We start from the raw sequence: 25,183 nt of genomic DNA, 5'->3' as shown, positions 1-25,183 counted from the left end.
GTGTTCATATTAGAATTTTTGTCTATAGTACAAAATGTTATACTGTAGTTCTTATTCCCCCAAGTTAAAGAACTCAAATTGATATTTTACTTTAAAATGGGGAGTGTGTCAAAGGGATAACCCAACTAAAGAGAAAATTTTCTGAAAATAAAAAAAAGTGCTTCTTTGCAAATCATTGCAGACTGGTTCCAAGGCATTAAAAAGTGTGATGGTATTGTGACTTGTCAGATTTTTATCTTGTTACCCAGCCTAACATTTTTTTTTTAAATCTACCTTAATGTGTTTATCTACTACAAATTAGGGTATATATCACAATTACATGTTATTGTATTGAATATAAAATATTTTTTACTTGACATCCATCAATCAAATATACATTTCAGAGTCCATTTATTGAGCAGTTTGTTCCAACTATTCTCCTATGGACCTTTGCAGCCTTACTTCCTAACATAGTCTATTGGTCTGACCAACTAGTAGGACACTGGACAAGGTAATTATTGCATTATTTTGTCTTTCACAGGGGTCACATAATTATATCCTTTACAACCAAGTACATAGTATTTTATATAGATTTTTTAACATGATTTCTGTAATTATTGCGTTTTGTAATTATTAATATTGCTATGACGATACAGCTTGCAATAGGTGACTTTACCTTACATTTATATGGTCTAATTTTGGTTTTAGCACCCATTTTTTTTAGGGGAATAGAGCTTGCAACAATTTCAATTATAAATGTAGATTGTATTTTTTTACAGTCTTATATGTCAATGACACAACAATTTTTCATCACAATGATTACAATATAAAAAAAAGAACTATTCACAAGCTAGTAGGTTATAACTATAAAGTGAAACATATTGTTTTGGAACCATTTGATAATATCTTCCTAACATTAGAAACTTGCACAGGGTTCTTTTAGCGGCGAAGTATTAAAATTTATCATTGATTCAAATTTAGAGTACCGGTAATAAAAAGAAATCTGGGTACAGGAAATCCCTTTAAAATATTTTTTCTTTGCACTAGACAGGTAATCAGTTTACATAAGTTAAATTACTATGGAAAATTCATTAATACACCTCATTGCCTGGATGATTTTTCTTTCTGACCAACAGTGTCATTTTAATTAACATTCCTATTTCAGAACTGCAGAACACCACAATATAATGGTAAAGTGTTATGTTTTCTATTTTCAGAACTGCAGAACACCACAATATAATGGTAAAGTGTTATGTTTTCCTGTTGTTGATGGTACTAATACTGCCATCACTTGGTTTGACAAGGTAAGTCTTTTAGAATGATGTTTTGTAAAACAAAAGATTGGAAAGTATAGAGCAGTGGCGGATCCAGCCATTTTAAAAAGGGGGGGTTACCAACCCAGGACAAAGGAGGGATTCCAACCATATGTCCCCATGCAAATGGATTGATCGGCCAAAAAAAAAAAGGGGGTTCCAACCTTCGGACCCCCCTGGATTCGCCACTGTAGAGTCACACTACTTAAATTCAGAAGGTAGTCACAGTCACAGAATCAAAATCACACAAAAACAAAGTCTTCCCAACAGTTTTGTAACGCAAGATAACAGAGTAATCTATTGTTGGTAGACCACAAAATATGTCAAATTATCCTGATTTAATATGTAATAAGTATTCTATACTATTAGCAGGTTATTTTACCTTCATATTTTGTTTCCTTTTTGGACATAAGATGATGATGTGTTCCATATTTCCTTTTCATGGGCTTGTAAGATTTGATTAACTGAACAGGTTATGCAAGCATGAGCTTGTAAGATAAAATATAGTTTTTTGATTTCTAATATATTAATCCTATTAAGGAAATACATGGCTTGCTGTAAATTATTACTGATAAACTACAAACTTTTCTTTTCAGTGCTAAAGCCTTATTTCAGTGGTTTGTGATGGATTTAAAGAAAAATTTCAGATGGAAGTATGTTAAGTAAAACTCAATTATAAAAAATTTACCTTGACATTTAGTTTCATGTTTTTTAATGTTAGATTTGTAATTGATCATTTAAAAATACAGAACAGTAAGTTTCAAAGCAGACCTAAATATTTTTTAATTATTTTAATGAGGTTACATGTTTGCTGTGCTCAAGAAGCTGAGGAATCATAAAAATGTGGCTAACAAAACCAATCCAGTAAAAGTTGATAATTTTATTATTGGCACCAGACATATTCAATATAATGAAATAAACACCCTACAATACATGATAAATACAATTATAATTATCTGCCAATATCTGTATTAAAATTCTAAATATAACATTCAACATATACAAACGTATTTACATAACACAATGCACATTAAAACATAGTATTTATATTTTCTCATCTTTTCTTAATCTGTATGAATTATCAAAAGAAAATAACTTTAACTTTACGAAAATGTTCTCCAAACTTTTATCATTAATAATACACACAGTCGATACTCCGGTGAATATGATCAATAAAAACATACGATTGATATTACTGTTATCACTCAATACACATGAAAACTATTTTATCATATGTTTAGTATTAAATACAGTAGTTATGCATATGTGATAAATAGCCTGCTGTTTAATCCATATCGCGCAACTTTGATGTGCACCCTTTATCGCATACCCTTTATCACACCCCTACCCTTTATTGCATACCCTTTATCACACCCCTACTTTTTTTTTTTTTTACATAAAGTCAGTTTTTATTTATGTAAGCTTAAGAAAAATTTTCCTCAAAATAGGTCCATTTGAACGGTCATTCGGGAGTGATGTAATTTATTGAATGACGTCATTGTTTGGTCCGAGACCACAATTGTCGTCCCTTGATTTTCGTTGTTCACAAATATAGTCCCTAGTGTTGACAGTGGGTTACTTGCCATTAATTTTTATACCCCTTCCAAATTTATTTCTCCATGTTTAATGCCTCAAATTGCAAGTAGGGGGTGAAATTACACTGTAAAAAAATTTGGGTCCAGAATTTTAAAGGAAAGTAGTGATTTGGTCCAGCTGAGAAAGGTTTAAAATTAGCACTTCGGAAGCTGTCAAAAGATTTCAAGACGCCCTAAACATAACATTGTCCATATTTTGAGTTAGAGCCGATGAAGTTTTCTATAATTTTGATATAATTTGTCCCAAAAGTAGTACAACACACTGTAAAAGTTTCTTTGAGAAAGCGCAGGTGGGATTTTTTTTATTTTCATTTATGTTCTAAAAGAAATGCACTACAAAATAATTGTGGTCTCGGACCGTTTGGTATGCGACGTCACGAACGTCAAGTTTTCATATTTTTTGGCACACTAAATGCAACTGTAAAAAATACAAAACACACAAAATAATACAATAATAAACAAAAAATTTTTAAAAGAGCACGCAAATTGTAAGGTAACCCAGGTGCTTCGGATAAGTAATTGAGCAGTTCTTTAAGGCTTTTGAAGCAAGACAAAAGTAGAACTGAAGGTAACCCAGTGCTATGGATCAGAAAATAGTTCATATAATATAATACTCTCCTGTTGAAATACAGTCGACTCTCATTATGTCGAAGTCAGCCGGACCAGAGAAATATTTCGAGATACACGTAGTTCGACTCAAACGAACACCGGAAGTTCGACAATCTAAGGGACACAACTCTTGCTTAGCTTGGTAAAGCTAAAATAAATTCGGGTGAATATGGCAAGGGGATCGATATTCTAGTATCAAATCGATGTATTTGTATGTCACAGTCCTTTATTATTATAATGACATTATATGTACTTATTCAATTGTTTCAATTAAAAAAAATCCTATGGCTTTTCCAAGAGAGTAATTTCCAATCGATAGTTTTGTTATTCAGGTTGGTTATAGCTGACAAAATTGTTAATTCTCGGATACAAGAGATTTAAGAAAATTTTGATTTTTATTCATTTTGTTTTATCTCACTCTTTCTTTTCAAAAGAAAATATAACAAGATTTAAGACGCCGTTTGAGTAGTTTTTAGGTGATCATCAAAGGAAGCCATAATCCTCACTTTATACACACCCAAGCTCATTAGTGTAAATCACAATTAATTGTTTTGTAAACATTTTAAATACATTTTCATGAACATTAACAATGTATCACTAATTATTTATCAAAATTCTATAAAAGATAATCTTAGGTAAACACTCATGGAAATAGCATGTCATAAATCAATACAGAGGTCAGTGACCGGAAATTTAATTACACGTGTATTGTCAGATTAACTCTTCAATCCATTTAAATCCCGGAGGTCATGTTTTGACATATGTGTATTAGTTCGAGATAAAAAATTAATTTTTTTTGAATGCTTTGTTAACCTTGGGACCGTAAATTTAGTTCGACTCATCCAATTTCGACTCATCAGGAGTTGAATTACATACTTTTGTATGGAATAAAGTTCGGGACCAGGTGAAAACTTTGACTCATCTGAAATTTCGAGTCAACCGAGTTCGAGACAACGAGAGTTAACTGTATATGATAAAGCGTATAAAAAATGGCAAAATCCGTATCACATGCCCTATCACCCTCGACCAATATCAGCCCTCGGGCCTAAAAGCCCTTGGGCTGATATTGGTGTCTCGGGATGATACGACATATGATACGGATTTTGCCATGTATTATTCTCTATATATATAACTCTACAAGAATATACCTCGTTGTGCAAGTATAATTTGCACACATGTATTAAACTAAGTAAAATATAATTATCTTAGTATTCTCGACAAAAAGGTGTCGGCCATCACTGTATGTAAACAATGAATTATTTCTTCATGCTCATGTTAAACTGTATGTATTTCCTTAATCATAAAATGGTCAAAATGACAATCCTTCTTAATTTGTTAATACTTTTCAATGTAATAAAAATAAAAATAGAACATAGAAAACATTTTCTACACTAACATACACATTTCACCCAAAATATGGAAAAAGTACGCTCACACTAAGATATTATACCTTTATAAATAAACATTAATATACACATACCAAAATTATGGATTTTAGGCTCACTGACAACTCATACTTGTGCGTCATGTGCATTCACTGTTAAAATAAGGAACATGCATGCAATAAAGTGTTAGTTTAACAATAATAGCGAATTCAGCAATACTAGAACTAGTTTGACAAATGCACGCTATATGAACTATATCAAACCGAAAAATACAGAAACTTGACAATAGAAGTTATCCTACACATACCTGATATTTTCAACTATAACAACCACATGACTTTGGACAAATCATCAATACAAAATAACATCCAACCCCGTCAACTTTCAGCAGTGAACTTACTAAATAACTATCTACCCGTAAAACGAAAACAATAATCAGGCGTGCATGACTATCGGGAAATCTACCCGGACTAAACTCATTTGCATAATAATGTAAAGATAATTCACATTATATAAAGAGACCAGTTTCTATACAATAAATTCCAACACTTTAATTAAATGATTCAAAATTATTAAAAGATTTAACTGCTATCTTTTTATTATTTATTTTCTTTCTTTTATTATTTTTGTAGTAATGGTTTCACAATGAATTATTTTGATTTTTTTAGTAACTTTTATTTTTATAAAATAAAACACATATATAAAATTATATTCACAAACATCACAAGACCACTAAAAATGTCACTATTACAAAAAGAGAATTAAAAAAAAATACATGATCTACTATTCGCTGCAAATTTACATTTAGCATGATACTTTTCATTTTGGTAAATTCTGATTGTACTTTGAAATAACTTATTGTCAAGATTGAAGAATTATTAATAAATTGATTTTTGAATACTCTTTCCTGAAAATTTACCTAATATTTTTTAGTGGATATCAATGAATTTTATATCCATTACATTTTGTTCCTACATATTAACTGAAAGTAAAATCTTTTAGATAGATAATAATGTACGAAATAAATCTTTTCTTTGTATTTCAGATGTATATTTCTGTCAGGGAATGGTGCTTTCTTTATAAATTACATCATTACTGCAACTTTCATAGGAACAGCTTTAGAATTGCTGAGATTTTCAGAATTGTTTATGTATGCATTTCATTTGTGTATGACAAGGTCAAATGCTGAGAAAGTGGCAGTCAGAAAGGTATGTATAATTTTGATAAGAAATTTAGGTATGTCATTTGTTACCAATCTCTACAACTATTAAACAAAATGTTGCCCAGAAAGTGGCCTTCTGGACAGTTGTTGTCCATTTGCTTGATGTGTTTGAGCTTTTGATTTTGCAATTTGATTTGGGACTTTCTGTTTTGAATTTTCCTCAGAGTTGAGTATTTTCGTGACCTTACCTTACACAAAATATTTTTCTGTCTGAGAAGGTTTTCTATGCACAAAAATTTAATTTTGATTTCCTTTCATATTTATCGAGAACAATTACAACATTTTATTATAAACTGTATATCTGTTTTACCTAGAATTGTATTGATAAAGGGAAATAACTCTATTGACAATATTTACCAATTTTGACAATGGGTTTGATTATAAAGTTTACCAATAATGTACAGTAAAAGCAATCTTTACCTCCTCAGTACTCACAAGCCATTTGATTAAAGCATTGCCTGGAAAAAAAACCAGTGCAATTGTAAATTAAGAAAGGAAAAGTTTTAAACATAAGCAATGAGCTTAATTGCATTGTGTTTAATCATGCATCTTGTTTGATTTCCTAAAAAGATATACAAACCTAGTTTAAGATTTACAATAAATTGTATATTATACAGATCAATAAAAGAAATATACCACTGAATTATATATGATTTTTGTTCTTTTCAGTCCATGATATGGGAGTTTCAGTTTGGTATTCAGTATGCATGGATGTTATGTGTATTTTGTGTTATAGTTGTATATAGTATACCTTGTCCATTAATTGCACCATTTGGTAAGTACCACTTTAATGGCTAAAAATCATTTTAATGCCTCATTTATGGGCATTATGTTTTCTGGTCTGTGCATCCGTTTGTCCGTCCTTTCGTCCGTCCGTTGTACCGTTCATTCATCCGTCTGTCCTGCTTCAGGTTAAAGTTTTTGTCCAGGAAGTTTTTGATGAAGTAGAAGTCAAATCAACTTGAAACTTAGTAAACATGTACCCTATGATATGCTCTTGCTAATTTTAATTCAAAATTAGACATTTTATCCCATTTTCACGGTCCACTGAACATGGAAAATGATAGTAATTGGGACACATTCTTGTTCTGCTGAAATTTGAAACAAAATTTGTTCTCCTTTCAGACTAGCAATGGTCTTTAAAATATGGAAAAAGCACTGTTGTTTTCTCTTGAAGTATTGAACTATAAGACCAAAGTTTAACATTGATTATTAGCTCACCTGTCCCGAAGGGACAAGTGAGCTTATGCCATCACTTGGCGTCCGTCGTCGTCCGTCGTCTGTCGTCTGCTGTCGTAAACTATTTCAAGAATCTTCTCCTCTGAAACTACTGGGCCAAATACTTTCAAACTTTAACTGAATGTTCCTTAGGGTATCTAATTTATAAATTGTATCCGAAGTTTTGTTCTATCAACAAACATGGTCGCCATTGCTAAAAATAGAACATAGGGGTCAAATGCAGTTTTTGGCTTATAACTCAAAAACCAAAGCATTTAGAGCAAATCTGACATGGGGTCATATTGTTTATCAGGTCAAGATCTATCTGCCCTGAAATTTTCAGATGAATCAGACAACCCGTTGTTGGGTTGCTGCCCCTGAATTGGTAATTTTAAGGAAATTTTGCTGTTTTTGGTTATTATCTTGAATATTATTATAGATAGAGATAAACTGTAAACAGGAATAATGTTCAGCAAAGTAAGATTTACAAATAAGTCAACATGACGGAAATGGTCAGTTGACCCCTTTAGGAGTTATTGCCCTTTATAGTCAATTTTTAACCATTTTTCGTAAATCTTAGTAATCTTTTACAAAAATCTTCTCCTCTGAAACTACTGGGCCAAATACTTCCAAACTTTAATTGAATGTTCCTTAGGGTATCTAGTTTGTAAATTGTATCCGAAGTTATGATCTATCAACAAACATGGTCGCCATTGCTAAAAATAGAACATAGGGGTCAAATGCAGTTTTTGGCTTATAACTCAAAAACCAAAGCATTTAGAGCAAATCTGACATGGGATAATATTGTTTATCAGGTCAAGATCTATCTGCCCTGAAATTTTCAGATGAATCAGACAACCTGTTGTTGGGTTGCTGCCCCTGAATTGATAATTTTAAGGAAATTTTGCTGTTTTTGTTTATTATCTTGAATATAATTATAGATAGAAATAAACTGTAAACAGCAATAATGTTCAGCAAAGTAAGATCTTCAATTAAGTCAATTTGACCAAAATTGTCAATTGACCCCTTAAGGAGTTATTGCCCTTTAAAGACTTTTTTCACAATTTGTTCATCATGTTGACTTACTTTAAAAAAATCTTCTCCTTTGAAACTGCTGTATCAATTTCAGCCAAACTTAGGCTAAATGAGTTTCAGAGTATCTAGTATAAATTTTAAATTTTATTTCCTTGTATGTCAAGAAACATAGCTCCTATGGCTAAAATAGAACATAGGAGAAAGTGATTATTTTTTTTGGCTTTTGAAGAAAATAGGACGATCCAAAAAACATTTAAATAAATTGAAAAGCCAAAATAATCATTGGTGAGAGATTTAACCAAAAGAATTAAGGTGAGCGATTCAGGCTCTTGAGAGCCTCTTGTTCATAATATGATGTTAAAAGTATATTTCAAAGTTCGTTTAGATTTTATATTACAATTTATTTCCATGATCTTTTTTATTGTAATTAAATGTGATTTGAACACTTAAATATTAGGAACTGGAAAATTTCTATTGATGAATTTACTATTATCAAGTGACAGGAATTTGTCATACTGTTATTGACTTTGACATTATCTCTACTTTGATACATGCATGGGTAAAAATTATATTGGTCTGAGATTCAGAACCTGTCTCCTCTGGAAGGGACTTTTCAAATTTTTAATTACAGAGGTCAAGGACCTGTATACCATTCTTTACACTGATGCTTTAAACAAGATCTTTAACCATCTCAAGCAGTACCTTTCACTTTGATATTCACAGTTTTTTTTACCTTTCATACTTAAAGAAAAATAGAACCTGAAGACTCTAACTTTGAAAAGCTGACATTTCAGTTTATATTCTTTTTTTTCAGGTTTGTTGTATATGATATTTAAACATGCAGTAGACCGTTACAATATTTATTTTGCATACAAGAGGTCACGCATCAATAAGTATATTCATCAGACAGCAATCAACTTTGTAGTGGTAGCTGTCATCATGTTACAGTGTAATATTGTCTTCTTCACGATTGTCAGATCAGGTAAGACTTCATTTGATTTCCACCGTTCATGTAAGGATCCCACAAATTTCTGAACTTTGTGGTGCAGATTTAAGAAAAAAAGCAAAAAAAAATTCATGTGAGCAGTGTGTCTGTGGGGAATGACACTTATTTATAATCTATCTGCAAATTAAAAAAATAAATTGTATGTAATTCTTTACCCAGAATATCCCCGACATCTCTCCCAATCACCAAATCGTCTCAGAACTTCTTTGCAAAACTTTCTACAAAATCTCCCTACTAATAAAAAGGAGTTAATCTGTCTGAATGAGATCTGCAAACTCGCCACACTGATAAAAAAGAGTTTTTCAATGTAACCTACACTTGAAATTACAAAGATAAAGAAAGTCATAAAAAAATGCTTACAAAAAACAGAAAAATAAGAAGATTTGATATGATTGCCAATGAGACTTTCAACAAGAGACCAAATGACACTGAAATTAACAACTATATGTCAACATACATACTTCACAATGAGCAAAGCCAATTCCACATAATCAGCTGTTCTTGTTATGTTTTGCTTAGTAAACCTGTTGTTACATTTATTTTCAGAAGGAACAAATGCAGTTTTTGTGTTTTCTCTTGTGTGTTTATTCGTGTCAGTAATTATATTTATTGGCAAGGCATTTTTTGGATGGTTTAAACATCTAGATACTAACAGATATAAGGTAAATACAACTTATAGACAATTATTCTTTCAAATTTTTCTTATTTTAAAAAAATTCTATTCAGCATGATCACTCTTTAACTCACAAAATCTTTCTTAATCTTGTATAGGGTAAAAGGTTTGCACCTTTTTTTGATTTTGTGTAAATGATTTATTCTGAAATTTGATTATACTCTTTATGTATTTTTGCAATTGATCAGATTGATAGAAATGGGATAGTTGTTGAAATAAAAGGAATCGTAAGCAGAACTTTGATAGAAGTAAATCAGAAAATCTTGCAGCAAAAGATAATTACTTGCATATTTTAAATGATTACTGGGGATTCATTTATTTTTTTGGGAACCAATTTTGTGAATTATTACTTCGTAGAGTATTTTGATTCATGGTTTACCTATACCCACTATATCAACGAAAAATTCATATTACTGGTATTCAAAAGAAAAAAGAATTCACAGCAGTTTGGATAAGATTTTTAGGTGATAAAGTTTATTTTACATATCTCACAATAAGTCAGTAGCTTCATACTTTTTCATGGCAAAATGGTACATGTTTACAATTTTAATATGACAGAACAACTGAATTAATGACAGGAAAATTGGTTTTTATCACAGTTATTGTGTTGCAAGTTTTTCTTATGTACTTCTTAAACCATTGGAAAGTCATTTAAGTTCAGCTTTGCTAATTGCAAGAGAAAATTTATGATTTCATTGTTAACAATTTTTTATAATGGCATCTTAAACAGGATGTCAATATTTGTGATTAGTATTAAAAAAATATAATCATGGTATATTGATCATTGAAAAATAAATTATGTAAAAAATATGTATTATTTAAATTTGAAAAAAATTAATATTAGAAACATTTTGTATTAATAAGAGCACTTAAAAGATTTAAGAAAAAGTAAGAGTTCAATACATCAGATGGTGTTAAGATTTTTAAATATACATGTAGTTTTACACAGAATAATGTTAGTATAAACAGTAATTGAAACATAATAAAACCAAATGTGATTACTGTAAATTCAGAAATTGTTGTGTGTATTTTATGCAAATGTTTAACAAATGAATTAAAATTTGAAATTTATTATTGTGAAATCAGAAAACACTGCATACAATAATTCTGCCAAAAATTTAGTGATTGATTATGTTTGTGAAACACATCCTGTTATATTATTTGCAATTATAAAAACATCTTAATATTTTCTGAATTTACAGTACCATTTTTATATGATGAATTAAAGTTATGTATTGTTAGTGCATGTGAATGGCTTTTATTAGGGCCCCGCCGACGGCGGGTCGCCCTATAGTGACCAGTCTGTCCGTCCGTCCGTCTGTCCGTCCGTCTGTCCGTCCGTAACACTTTCGTGTCCGCTCCATATCTAGAGAACCGTTATGATTTCATACTTAATACTTAACATGATTATTAACCAACACCAGAGGGTGTGTCATGTTGTATGTACAACTTCCTAGGTCAAAGGTCCAGGTCAAAAACTTTGGTTTCAGTTGACAACCCCATGTCCTGTGGTGAAGATCGTGTCCGCTCCATATCTAGATAACCATTATGATTTCAAAGTTTATACTTGACATCCATTTTAACAACCACCAGAGGGTGTGTCATGATGTATGTACAACTTCCTAGGTCAAAGGTCAAGGTCAAAAACTTTGGTTTCGAGTTGACAATCCTGTGTCCTGTGGTGAAGATCGTGTCCGCTCCATATCTAGATAATCGTTATGATTTCAAAGTATATACTTGTCATACATTTTAACCACCACCAGAGGGCGTGTCATGATGTATGTACAACTTCCTAGGTCAAAGGTCAACGTCAAAAAAACTTTGGTTTCAGTTGACAACCCTGTGTCCTGTGGTGAAAATTGTGTCCGCTCTATATCTTGAAAACCGTTATGATTTCAAATATTATACTTGACATCTATTTTAACCAACACCAGAGGGTGTGTCATGATATATGTACCACTTCCTAGGTCAAAGGTCTGTCTGTCTGTTGGTCTGTCCATCGCTAACAAATTTGATCCACATTATATTTTGAGAGGACAGCTGTTATTATTTCATACTTTATACCTGACAAACATTTTCAACTTAACATATATATTAACCAACACAAGAGAATGTGTCATAATGTATGCATCCTAGGTCTAAGATCAGTCTGTCGGTCTGTCCATCTGTTCGTTGTTCTTAACAAATTGTGTCCACTCTACCTCTCGAGAACCATTAATATTTCATACTTTATACTTGGTGGGTCATAATATATTGAAGGCATAATTCTAAAAATATGTGACAAATATCAATTGGGCAGCACCTTTAAACATATTGTTCAAACATCAATCCATATATCCAGAAGTCACCTTAGAGTAGTAATCAATGAGTTCACATCATGCAGTCATATCACTATTATACTATGAAAGTAAGATGAGAATATTTATCAGTTTTAACTTAAAATCTTAGATCAAAATCACACATGAGACTATGTAATAACTTCAAATAATGCTTCATATCAGATTATCCATACAACTTATTTACCCCACGTTATTGACAGCGGGGCCCACAGAGATGGCTCCCATCTCAATGATATCTAGTTTTTTATGTGAATGCAGCTTTTCAAAAATTTGTTATTTCATTTTGTTTATTTTTACCTATTAGTTTTTCTGTTGTTTTCCTGTAAGTACATATAATAGAGAATGATGGTGAACTTGGTTAGGTCGCCTATATAAAATATGTAAATAGCTAATGCATGGCAGAAATACTGATCCATATGTCTAAAAATAACTTATTTGTTTATATTGTCAGTTTCATCCTCTGTAAAAGTTTCCTAATGAAAGGGTTAGTAGATAAAGAATATTTCCTAAATTATGATATGTAGGTATTAGCATTGAATTATAATATACAGATATTCATTTCTTGAAGTCACATTTCTTTACTGCACAATTCTGTGGAATACAAAATTCTAGATATCATTTTAATCATTTCTTAGCACTTTAACATGTCAGTCTGGTTTTGTTTGTTTATTCACTTAGAAAGCAGAGTTTTACTGACCCCTGAAAACATTCTTTATGTAATTTTTCATTGCTTTTAATACACTTGCTTAATACTATAGCTTAGGCAATGAGCTAAAATATATTACTAGTTGATCAGTTTGTACAAACAAATTCAAACTGCAATTGGGTAAAAGATTTTAGAAAATTGTTATTGTGGAAGATTTATCTTGTTTAATGGGCTTTGGTTAACAGAAGTGTTTGAAGTCGACAGGTACTTTTAATAACTTGCTAGGTGATCTAATAATACATTATGTATCACCTTTTATCCCTGAAGGATATTATTGACACTGAAAAGGGTTATATTAACTTATGTTTGTCTCAAGTGTATGTTGCATGCTTTAGACATATCTCATGCTGGTTTTGGGGATAATCAGTTCCTAAATATTGCCAACTCAACTCTAGCTTGTTGTAGTTCTTAAGAGACTAAGGTGAAGGGAATATGGAGAAAAGATGGGAAAGAGGAGACTAAGAAGTGGTTGAAGCATTTTTTTTTTTCAGCTTTATTATTGATTGAAGCAAATGAAGAACTTCAAAACTGATACCAATTTTGACTTTCCTGTCAACTGTTATGACAGATTTATCTCTCTTTTAACAAGCAGTTTTTCATAGTTTTTCCATTTTTTTGTGTTGTTTCTTTTAGTAAATATTCATTTATCTAACCTTTTTTTTTTTTTTGCTTTTTACTGTAATTAATTCATTTTAGATAAATTTTAGAAATAAAAAATACACTTCGCAATTGATCTCCTAAGATTGACAACTCTTGAAAAAAAATAATGCATAAAGAAGTGTTAAAAAAAAAAAAAGATAGGAATTGTTGGAACTCAGTAGACATTTATTTAATTGGTTGCAAACTACATGGAAAGATATTGATAATAATTCCACTTCCTTAATTCAACTCTGATCTTACTAACTTACCCCATTACCCATTACAATAAATTAACACATAGAAAGACTTTGTCAATAAAAAAGTAATGAGATGTTGTATGATAACTAATGAGACAGCTATTTACCATGTGATGTAGAAGTAAGCAGCTACAGGTCACTTTACAGTCTTCAATAATGAGCAAAATCCTTACTGTATACTGAGCTATAAAGGATAATAGAACTTAAATGAAATGTTTGCTGAAGTCAATGTTGTTGTAGTTATTATAAATAGCTAGTTTGTATCTTCTTGTGCTTGAAGTCAATCTTTGTTGTTCCATTGTGGTCAATGTGTTTTGTTGCTAGCCATAATCAGAACATATATCATCCAATTGCATAAATATCAGTTGTTAGATGTCTTAGACCATGTAGAATCCTATCCAAGTAGTCTATCTGTGATTTTCCTTGATAAATTTACAGACTAAAAACTGTACAATTTTCCCTTTCTTATTTTCATCTACAACAGTCAGCTGGATTGGATGATGAGGTTGGTAAATAGACTGCTTTTATTGCTGGCTTGCTCAATACTTAGGAATCATGGTTTTCTGAAGTCTGTTTGTCTCTTTCAAATGGGATATTTCTCCTTTCAAACTGGATTTCTTCTACTGTATAGCATGATAATTTATATCACCATTTGTCCATCATTGTATTTTAAGAACTGGTGCAGAACCTGTTCTGCATTTGAATCTATGGGTGTTCAAAAATTTCTATCAATTTGTCCCCAAGATTGCAGTTTAAGATGTATTTATAAACTGCTTTCCTCCCTTAAGAATTGAGATAAGTTATGATAATATATGTTTAAATACTTTTCAGCATTTTTTTTAACGTTTTTTTCAGGACTTTGATAAATATTGCTTAACTATTTTTTATCTTACATACATGTAGATTTTGTCCAGGTTTAAATACTACAGTAAATTAGGAACTCTTTTGATGAGTGAGGTATTTTGATGACATTCCCTTTTGCACAAAATATCATTATGATCCATTACTGCAGTCATTCACATCTTGTTCCAAGATTTGTTACCCAGAATTCTAAATTCCCCCATGATGCAAATCACATTACTTCCTCATAAGGCACAGTGAATTTGGAATTTATCAAATATCATTTTTTTTTTCATGAAGATTTATGCTACAAATTTATGAGAAATATTATCCAGTTAGACCTCTATAATATCAATTTTGATGTGTTGTTGAATCAATAGTAACTGTTGAACACTTTTGTACTGTATAAAAACTTAAAACTTTTGTGAATATTTTCCTTGCACCATGCAGGCGTTTTTTGGGGAATAGGTAAATCATCAGATTTTGCAATTAAACCCATATCCCAATACCACTGTTTATTTATGTTCAAAGAGTAAAAATGAATTAGGACTAAGTCCTAAAATATTTTGATATTTTATAATAAAATAATATTATAATGAAAATGAAAGACTTAGTTTGATTCATTAACCATTGGTTACTTGATACTATGAGTGTTTGTGCCTCTTTTCTTTAAACCAGAACTAATATTCTTATTTTTCAAATTTCTGTTATTTCATTAAAAACCTCTTTATTTACACCATTAGAAATGATTAAATTGAAAATCAGATTGAACTGCAACCAATAACTTTAAGAATTAATAGGGTATATTCATTTATTGAATTCATCTATAAACTTTAATAACACATAATTAGCAACATCAATTTATGGTCTAAGATTGTTATGAAACTGATATTTACTATTTCAGCAATTTGGGGAGAGTGATGGTTTAACAACACCACCAGAGACGAACGATAAGGTATGCTATGTTATAAATAATCTGTAAAAGAAGTATAGTAAGAATTCTCTTATGGGAAATTTTCTGAATTGTGACTAATTACTAGAAATAAAATAAATTATTTTTGTGTCATGTGGGAGTTTTTGATATTTTACAAATGAATAACAAAGCGAAAAAATATATAAATGCATTTACTGTGGATTCATTAATATTCGTTGGATACTAATTTTCGTGGATTTCGTGGTTACAGATGAACCACAAATTTAAATGTTCAACGAATAACAAATTTTCAAAAGGAATGTATGACAACTTTGCCAAAACCACGAATTTAAATATCCACGTATATGCAAGTTTTCCTTAATCCACGAAAATTGGTACCCACGAAAATAAATGAATCTACAGTATCTGATAAAAGGAAAATGATTGATGTAATTAGCTCATTTTATTCAGTTGGTATGGGGTAAAGGAGATGAAATGATTGCCAATAAGAAAACTATTCGCCAGAGTCCAAATGGGTGCATGAAAGCAACAATAGGTTATCACCTAGCCTTCAACTACTGGTTTAAGAAATCAGTTTACTTCATGCACTGCTTTAAATAATTTATCTTCTAATCATATCATAAATGTTATTATATCATTTTCTATGTAATGTATTGTAACAACATTAAATTTAATGACAATAATGTTTTATAGTAGTTATCAAAGGTACCAGGATTATAATTTAATACGCCAGACGCGCGCTTCGTCTACATAAGACTCATCAGTGATGCTCATATCAAAACAGTTAAAAAGCCTTTTATAGACTTAAAAACATTTCTATTAAAAAGGCTGGTGGGAGACATCTACATTATTGTGAACCAATGTCTGTCTGACCATTTGTCAACACTTTGTGTGATAACTCAAATTTTATTTTCCAAATTCCCATGTAATTTTAAGAGCACCTTAAGATTGACGGATAATAGCTGCCTTTGATTTTGATTTTTTGGTCTTAAACAGTTTGAATTAAGGCAATTTTTCACCTATTGTGCACTAACCCATCATGACCAGATTGGTTTCCTAAAAACTTTACATTATTGTTGGGATTGATTAACCCTTTCCTCCATTGAAATTTATGTTTTGCATACTTGATTCACATAGGATTTTTCAACAAAATATTGAAAATATGCTTTGAAGTATAATTAAATGCATTGCCAAAAACAAATATTCTATCAAATAGATTTGAGTCGGATATTCATAAGAATATCCTTTTCATATTTGATACAAATTTTATTAAGTCTGATGCAGACACTTTGTAGTCAAAGCGTTTCAACTAAGGTACTACACAGGCGTCAAAAGTCGTCATTATGGAGGAAAGGGTAGGCGTCAAAAGGCGTCATTATGGAGTAAAGGGGTGGCGTCAAAAGGTGTCATTATGAAGTAAAGGGGTGGCGTCAATAGGCGTAATTATGAAGGAAAGGGGTGGCACCAAAAGGTGTCATTATGGAGGAAAGCGTTAAAGGAAGCTCTTTTTTCATTTTTTTTTCTGTTCCAGAGTTACAGGACTTGAACATGTTTTAAAAACAGTCTGAATTAGGCCAATTTTTCATATTTTAAACATTAACTCCAGTATGCCTGGATTGGATTTCCTAAAAACTTTACATTATTGTTGGGATCGATAAAAGAAAGCTCCTTTTCAATTTCTCAAATCTTCTATTTTCGTCTCCAGAGTTACAGGACTTTTATTGTCAGCTTTAACTTATTTTTTCATATGCTGTATCAAAATGTGAGTTTGCTTGCATTGATTTACTGACAACTTTACATAATTGTTGGTTAGAATTGGGGAACATAATACACCATTTGATTTGAACGAATTCTGATATGTCATTCCAGAGTTATGGGACTTTGACTGTCAGTTAAATGAAAGGTATTTTTTTTAAAAGTCATGCTTATGCTTTGATCAAATTACCATAAATGTAAAACTGTTGTATTGGTTAGCATTGGTTGGGATTGGTGAATATACTCTTGATTTTGCTATTTTCTGGTTTGTCATTCCAGAGTTAAGTGACTTTATAAGTCATCATTTACACAAAAGCTTTTCTACAGAGCACTTGTGGTTACTATTGATAAAATGCATGGTAAATAGCCCATTTTACTTAAGGGAACATTTCAATATGCAATGACAGTTAGCATAATAAGGTTGTTTCATGTTCTCTTGATGCAGCTGTTTATTAAAGTGGTCTTTGATACCTCAATTTTGCTAATGTACTGACAAACCAAATACAAGTCCTTAGAACCTATTCATAACTGCAAGAAAAATTAATTTCATTGTTATAAATCTGAACCCAAACTATAAACAATGAAGTTTGGTTAGGATTCTGATTTGGTTCTGTAGATTTTGTGTCATATTTTGGTGACTTTGGTTTTTTTAATTAGTGCCTTTGGTAATGGACATTGCTGTGATTTTATTTTCTCGATTTTCTATTTTCCCTCTATTGAAAAGTAGGTTCAACTTCATTTTGATGAAGAATTAATATTTGCCAACCATTCGCATAGATTATTTGGTTACCAAGTCAGGGATTTGGCAGTTGTTTTTCACTTTTTCCATTGACTTTCATGCCATTCATGATATTATTGTCAGTTTTTATGAACTTCCCCATTTTGAATTTGCCTTGGTGTTTGGTATTTTTTATTATACATTGTTGTAAACTAATTGTTTACTATACTTCTAATAATGAATATCAATTTATTTTATTTTTTCAGCCATTTATAGCCAGTGTTCTACTAAACAGGAATACTTCAGACGAAAGTGTGCAAGTAACGACCAGTTCTGAACCAGTAGGGGTACAAGGCAAGACAAACTACGGGTCTGTCAATGAAAAACACACCCAGGATCCTTATGAATAATAATTTTGACAGTATGTGAACTTGTACTGTTAAAAGATCAAATTTAACTATGATTTACAATACAGTGCATGGAGTACACTTTCGCTCAGTTTTCTATAAGAGGAAGACATGAATTTAATTCAATAAGAATTGTTTCAATATTGTATTCGTGTATCTGATCATATTGCAATGTTTGTACCTCTGCAATACATCAGTTATATAACCCTGTATACAATTGCCAACCAGATCAAATGGAATATTGTGTGAACTGGAACAGCAATTGTGAATATTTATTTATTCAATAATTGAATGTAGAAACTTTACTAATTGAAATGTCTAGTTCGAATGTACTGACAGGATTGAAGAAAACGTAAGTCAAAGTTATGAAAAATATAATAAATCAATGCAGAAATAGATGAATTGAGGTAAAGAAAAGCTGCAGAAAAAATTTGCATACTTTTGTTGAATAGACTGAAGACTTATTTATTGCTTTAATTTTAAATTATATATAATCAATGCATGCTAACATTCCTTAATTGGCTTGTTGGCAGTACCATTTGTGATATTTACTAGAAGAAAATGATTCTATTTATAAATTTTATATGCACAAGTTTAATTGCACTCATAAGGTAGCTGTTCTGGACATTATTTGTTTGAAGAAAAGGCTTATTAACTTCAGAGTTTTACAGTTAAAAAATTGTATTGTATCCCTTCTGTCACTGTTTTATCTTCTATATTTGATTTCCATTGCAGCAACTAAATTAACTGTAGAAGCTAGGATTTCTGCAAATCAACCCAATCTTTCAGAAACAAACGTCAAATTTCTATCTTTAATGATTATTTTAGTATGAAATATTTCCTAAAACTAATAAAAATAATTATTTTGCCTATTTTCCAAGCTTATCATTTGAGATAGAAAATTAATCGCTAGAAACTAAGGACATGTGCTGTTGTCAATGATAACAGCAACAATGTCATAGACAAAGTAGCAATAAACAGATTATCAATAGTGGTACAAATTCAAGATGCTTCTCTGGCACACCTCTGTAGCTAACAAACAGCCCTTCATTTGGAAAATCATTGATAATTCATAAATTATTCAGGGGACTCCAAAAGAGGGGATGTGTTTATGGGATGGAGTTCAAAATTTTATGAAGTCCATTGTTGATGATCCATGAAACCAAAACTACTGCATAATAGTATTAGTACTTTTTGTTATAATTTGCAAATTCCTAGTCAACAGAACAAAGAAGTTTAATAATGGAGCATAATTCATTTTGAATGACTAAGAAATTTAACCACAAGATGTTATAGTATGGAAGGTGTTACTTAGCTAGTAAATTCATATTCATAACAAATCGTAATTGAAATTTGCTTAAATTTGCAGTGATTTTTATTAGACGCTTTTCATCATGTAGTTCCTAGTTAATAGCAGTGAATCATAATACAATGATAGTATGTTTTACATATAAAACAACAATACATTAAAAAAAATGTTAATTTTTATGATCCTTTCCTGAAAGGCTGAATTTTCATATTGAAAGTGACATCAATTTATATCTAAATTGAATTACATCTCAGACTAAATTTATCTGTTTGATATTTAAGTCTACTCTACATTTTCTTTCAATTCAGAAAGGATAGGCAACATTTCATTTTGCCAAAAAAAAATAAAGAGTTTTTACATTTTTTTCATTTTGAACCAATTTGACCTTCTCCTTTGTGTACTTTTAGCTGTGAATCCTCAAAACCAAAAATAGATTTATATGCATTTTTTTTTAAATTGTATATATGATACATGTCATTGCTCTCAGTATTATCAGCCTTCTTCTCTCCCTTAGCTTATAAGAATTATATTCCTGACATGTAGAATTAAGATTTTAAGAACTCTGCTTTAAGATGTGATAGCTTTACTTTACTCAAGGGAACAAATCATAATGTTGTTTTCCTGTTTATTACTTTTTTGCACTAAATACTTGTAACAAGAATTATAATATATATGCTATAACTTTAATACTGCACTTTAAAGATCAATAGATTGTCTATATAGCTGAGGAGTAAACCAGATTAATTTGTTTTATTATTGTCATATGGAATTTTTTCCTTAAAGATAAATATCTTATTATTATTCTGAAACACAGACAGAGAGACATTTGGTATTGAAAAATTGTTGAATACTCAAGGATATAAGAGGATATTTTGACATATGGTCTGATAAGTAAATATAATTTGCAGTGTTCTGTATATAGATAGTTATTAATCAATAAATAAGAGGTCGTTGGAAGGTTATGAATGTGATCTATAATTCCTTAACATTCCATTTTATAGCTGCGTTTTTCTCATCCTATATTTTATGTTATTGATAAAGACAGGTTCCTTATATGTAAGGCCAAACCAAACCATTTTTTTGTTAATGTATTTTCCCCTGACAATTTTATATGAATTTAAAAAAAAAAAATAATGATTAAGTTTTATGTATTAGGTTCTGAATGACTAAATCATGCTTCATATTTTTTCTTCAAAATGTTTATGAAGCATTAAAAAATGAACCAACACTTTAAGTAGTGAAATTTAGGTAGGAAATCATAAGAATGGAAATTTCATGATGCAAAAAATAAATAACTTCCACATTGGGAAAAACAGTGGACATTTTTTTGAAATACCGACTTTAGACAGTTATTTTTTTTTAACGAAAACTTGCTAGAGTTTACCACACATTATAAGGACATAATTTTTTAATCTAAAAAATATAAGGATTAAGTTTTATGTATTAGGTTCTGAATGACTAAATCATGCTTCATATGTTTTCTTAAAAATGTTTATGAAGCATTAACAAATGAACCAACACTTTAAGTAGTGAAATTTTGGTAGGAAATCATAATAATGGAAATCTCATAATGCAAAAACCAAATAACTTCGACATTCGGAAAAACAGTGGACATTTTTTTGAAATACCGACTTTAGACAGTTATTTTTTTTTAACGAAAACTTGCTAGAGTTTGCCACACATTATAAGGACATAATTATTTAATTAAAAAAAATATAAGGCTCCCTTTATTTTTCAAAACATAATTTGTCCTTGTCTCCTTTGTCTATCAAATTTTTACTTAAAGCACAGATCTCATCACAGCATAGACAAAACTTATCAGTTCTGTTAGAACTAAGGAAAATAAATTATTGGTAAAATGCAGAATGCACCTGAACACCTAGTAATAAAAAATATAGTTTGCCCATATTGACCAATCAGGATTAACCACACTTTTGAGTAGTACCATTAGGACAGTACACTTACTTAGTGCGAAAATGTGTTTGTGATTTAAAACCAGTGTGAGGTTTATACCATTTTAGGAAACCCTTTCACAGTCCTGTAAAAGCTGTAAAAATTTTCAAAAGAAAAATTTGAAATTTTTAATAATGTATCACTAAACAGATTTCAACGAAAACACCTTTTAAAAATGAATTCTAAAGTTTTTGTTTATCAATCGGAAACGTTTTTTGACTTCCAAAGTAAATAGAACTGGAAACTAGTATATGTCCTGAGTAGCCTTCAGATTTCTAAGCTTCTAAATAAAGTAATTGATCTGTCAGTTATCTTGAAATGACCAGATTCATCACTGACATGTTAATGGAACTGACCCTTGAATATCAAGTCTCTTGGTCAGTAAATAATTAAAGTGTGTGTGCAATAACAGTAGTTTTATGGTGGATAATTAAGTTCTTTTTATCTGTCTGGGTTTCCTCTTTTCCTCTTTTGAAATATATCTTATAGTGCATAGAAGTTTTTAGCGTTTTCATGTGATAGAATATATTATTTGCAATAATATGATCAGATTTTTAATTTTTGTTGTACAGTTGAATAAACAAAGTTATTGTAAAAAAAAAGTCAATATAATAAACACTTTTTAACTAAGAAAAGGGTGCAAATTTGATGTGATATTTGAATCAAAATGTATTTTTTTTTACAATTGAATTTATGGATGACAACAAACTTAACTCTTGGGTTGCTATGACCTAGAACGGAATCTTCTACTGTCATGTAATAATCTGATACTAACAAACCTATCCATTTGTGCAAAAGTTTTAAACTGTTTTGTATATATATTTTCCCAGTGAAAAAGTTTCTTCTATTTCTGACTTAGCCAGTTTAAAGAGGTGATATTTTTTCAATCAATCTAGAATGATATACTGGTAATTGTTTTTAGTAAGGAGTATATTCTATCCATTACTGCTAAATTTCTTTTGGAATAATAAGGAAAATCAGGGTGTTTTTATTCAATTTCAGATTAAATCTTACTTAAAATTATAATTTATTTATAGTGTACACTTACATAAGTAATAATATGTAGATATAAGAATTAAGTAGTAATCAAAATATTTGTTGTTAGTAGATATATAAATTATGATTATTTACAAACGTATCATGTTATTCCAAATCATAATTTATCATTGTTTTGTTATTTTTTGTTTTTGTTTATTTACACTCAATAAATGAGTGATGTAAACGTTGCTTCTTTGACAATAAAGTTATGACACCTAAAATTCTGTTTATTTATCAAGCCGTTTCACCTATTGTTTGAGTATTAACATGATGTTAAATCCATCTGTAAATATTCAACCTGTATTGCTTTTTTTAGTTTTTTACAATCAACTTATGTCAATATTAATGCAACAGTATTATATTGGTGTTCAAAAGTCATAAATCGATTGAGAAAAAAAAACACGTTACAAACCATAAACGAAGAAAACATATTAACTATAAGAGGAAAATAAAGGCCCCTTTTGTGTTTGTGCAACAAATATTCAGTCACATTTCCTTTGGCAATATTGATAAGAATGACTTCATACTTGTTAGGCAACATGGCAGTGATAAGTTGTTACATAGTATCGTATATGTCAGAACAATAATGCTTCTGGTACTTTGAACTACTAGAGACGTGGATATGTTATCCTTACCCGTCCGTCTGTCTTTCTGTTCCATGTCTGTTCCATTTTTCATTCCAGCACTTTAAGTTGGAATCCTGCGAATTTTATGAAACTCATACACAATGCTAAGAACCATAAAACGCTGACATAGTGCAAATTTGGGTTGTGATACGGTTATAGTTTTAGAGTTATGCCCATTTTTAACTTGAAAAAGTCCAAAGTTTGTGCCGGTGCATTTTTATGATCACAGACATATTCTTTTAATTGAAATCTATATTACAGGTTGACAATATGAGTATGAAAATATCATGATTTGAACAAGTCTAGCTGAATCAGACTGTTTATCATGTTGCTTGCAAAAAACGCGCGGCAAGTAAATTTGTCAACAACAATATACAATGTATATAACATTTTGAGATGAGCAGTATTTACTTAGTATTTGTCATAACCTCATTAAAACATTAGATAGAAAATCTTTGAAATTATCTGCCAAATTTTTTGAACGTTATACATAACTTAAATCTTTCCATGCCATACCAAAATTAACAAAAACAACTGTGTCACAAAATGTTTGTTTTTTTTCTTTTCTTTTGCTACTACACTTAAAATACATGATATTTTAAATGTCTATTTTAATAATGCATTTTTTTGTCCATCTGCCATCAAACATAACCTTTGCTGTTATACTCAACATTAATGAAAATATTCAGACAATCTGTTAGGGAGAAAAAGCAACATATAGTAAACTGGCAAAATTAAGTAACATGCAAAACTTTCAGAACCCAAAGCAAACGTAACCGCTAAGTTGTTAGTAAAACAAATATCATAAAAATATCTCTAAAAAATCATAAAAATATGGAGACAAATTTTAAAATACTTTGAAAAATGATTAAGTGAACTATTATGGTTGGCTGCATCTATAAGAAAAACCACAGATGCTGAAAATTCATTCATTAAATTAAAATATTGTCTACTACACAAATTTTCAATAAGAAAAAATAACTTTGTTACTTAAGACAGTACATATTACAATTTTGAAATATATGGTCCTAGACCACAATTGCCGTCCTTTGATTTTCGTTGTTCACGAATTAAATACAGCCCCTAGTGTTAACAGTGAGTTACTTGCCATTAATTTTTATACCCCTTTCAAATTTATTTCTCCATGTTTAATGCCTCAAATTGCAAGTAGGGGGTGAAATTACACTGTAAAAAAATTTGGGTCCAGAATTTTAAAGGAAAGTAGTGATTTGGTCCAGCTGAAAAAAGTTAAAAATTAGCACTTCGGAAGCTGTCAAAAGATTTCAAGACGCTCTAAACATAAAATTGTCCATATTTTGATGTTAGAGCCGATGAAGTTTTCTATAATTTTGATATAATTTGTCCCAAAAGTAGTACAACACACTAAAAATTTCATTGAGAAAGCGCAGGTGGTTTTTTTTTTTTAAATTTTCGTTTATGTTCTAAAAGAAATACACTACGAAATAATTGTGGTCTCGGACCATATCGCCACTTATTCTCAAATGAAATGTACATATTTAGTAAAGACATCTACTAAGTCTTCGACGTCGAAATTTTGCTGTTATTGTTCTAAGGTTTTGACAAAATTATGCTATACGACAATCTTTGGTTATTTGTAAGAAACTAT

At 30.3% G+C, this 25,183-nt stretch overlaps 1 protein-coding gene across 11 annotated transcripts in view; it reads left to right on the top strand.

The window, feature by feature from the left end:
- The window catches only part of LOC143068979 (osmosensitive cation channel TMEM63C-like), a 51,829-nt gene extending 33,103 nt beyond the window's left edge, over window positions 1–18,726 (top strand). For 5 of the 11 annotated variants that reach the window (XM_076243389.1, XM_076243392.1, XM_076243393.1 and 2 more), the window contains 10 exons: window positions 384–490; window positions 1,197–1,283; window positions 1,889–1,945; window positions 5,927–6,089; window positions 6,773–6,878; window positions 9,171–9,338; window positions 9,909–10,024; window positions 14,880–14,933; window positions 15,721–15,771; window positions 18,490–18,726. In XM_076243389.1, coding sequence (XP_076099504.1) covers window positions 384–490; window positions 1,197–1,283; window positions 1,889–1,945; window positions 5,927–6,089; window positions 6,773–6,878; window positions 9,171–9,338; window positions 9,909–10,024; window positions 14,880–14,933; window positions 15,721–15,771; window positions 18,490–18,633 — 1,053 coding nt within the window. In that variant the 3' untranslated portion in view covers window positions 18,634–18,726. Of the gene's footprint in view, window positions 1–383; window positions 491–1,196; window positions 1,284–1,888; window positions 1,946–5,926; window positions 6,090–6,772; window positions 6,879–9,170; window positions 9,339–9,908; window positions 10,025–10,223; window positions 10,263–12,678; window positions 12,697–12,825; window positions 12,895–14,460; window positions 14,482–14,879; window positions 14,934–15,720; window positions 15,772–18,489 lie in introns of those variants that run through there. The other 6 variants (XR_012976287.1, XM_076243395.1, XM_076243396.1 and 3 more) reach the window with 6 other exon arrangements.
- Window positions 18,727–25,183: the final 6,457 nt, after the last annotated feature.

This window comes from Mytilus galloprovincialis, chromosome 3 (assembly GCF_965363235.1).
Source record: "Mytilus galloprovincialis chromosome 3, xbMytGall1.hap1.1, whole genome shotgun sequence".
NCBI lineage: Eukaryota > Metazoa > Mollusca > Bivalvia > Mytilida > Mytilidae > Mytilus > Mytilus galloprovincialis.
Note: the sequence above shows the minus strand (reverse complement) of the source record. Positions and strands in the feature narration are given on the sequence as shown.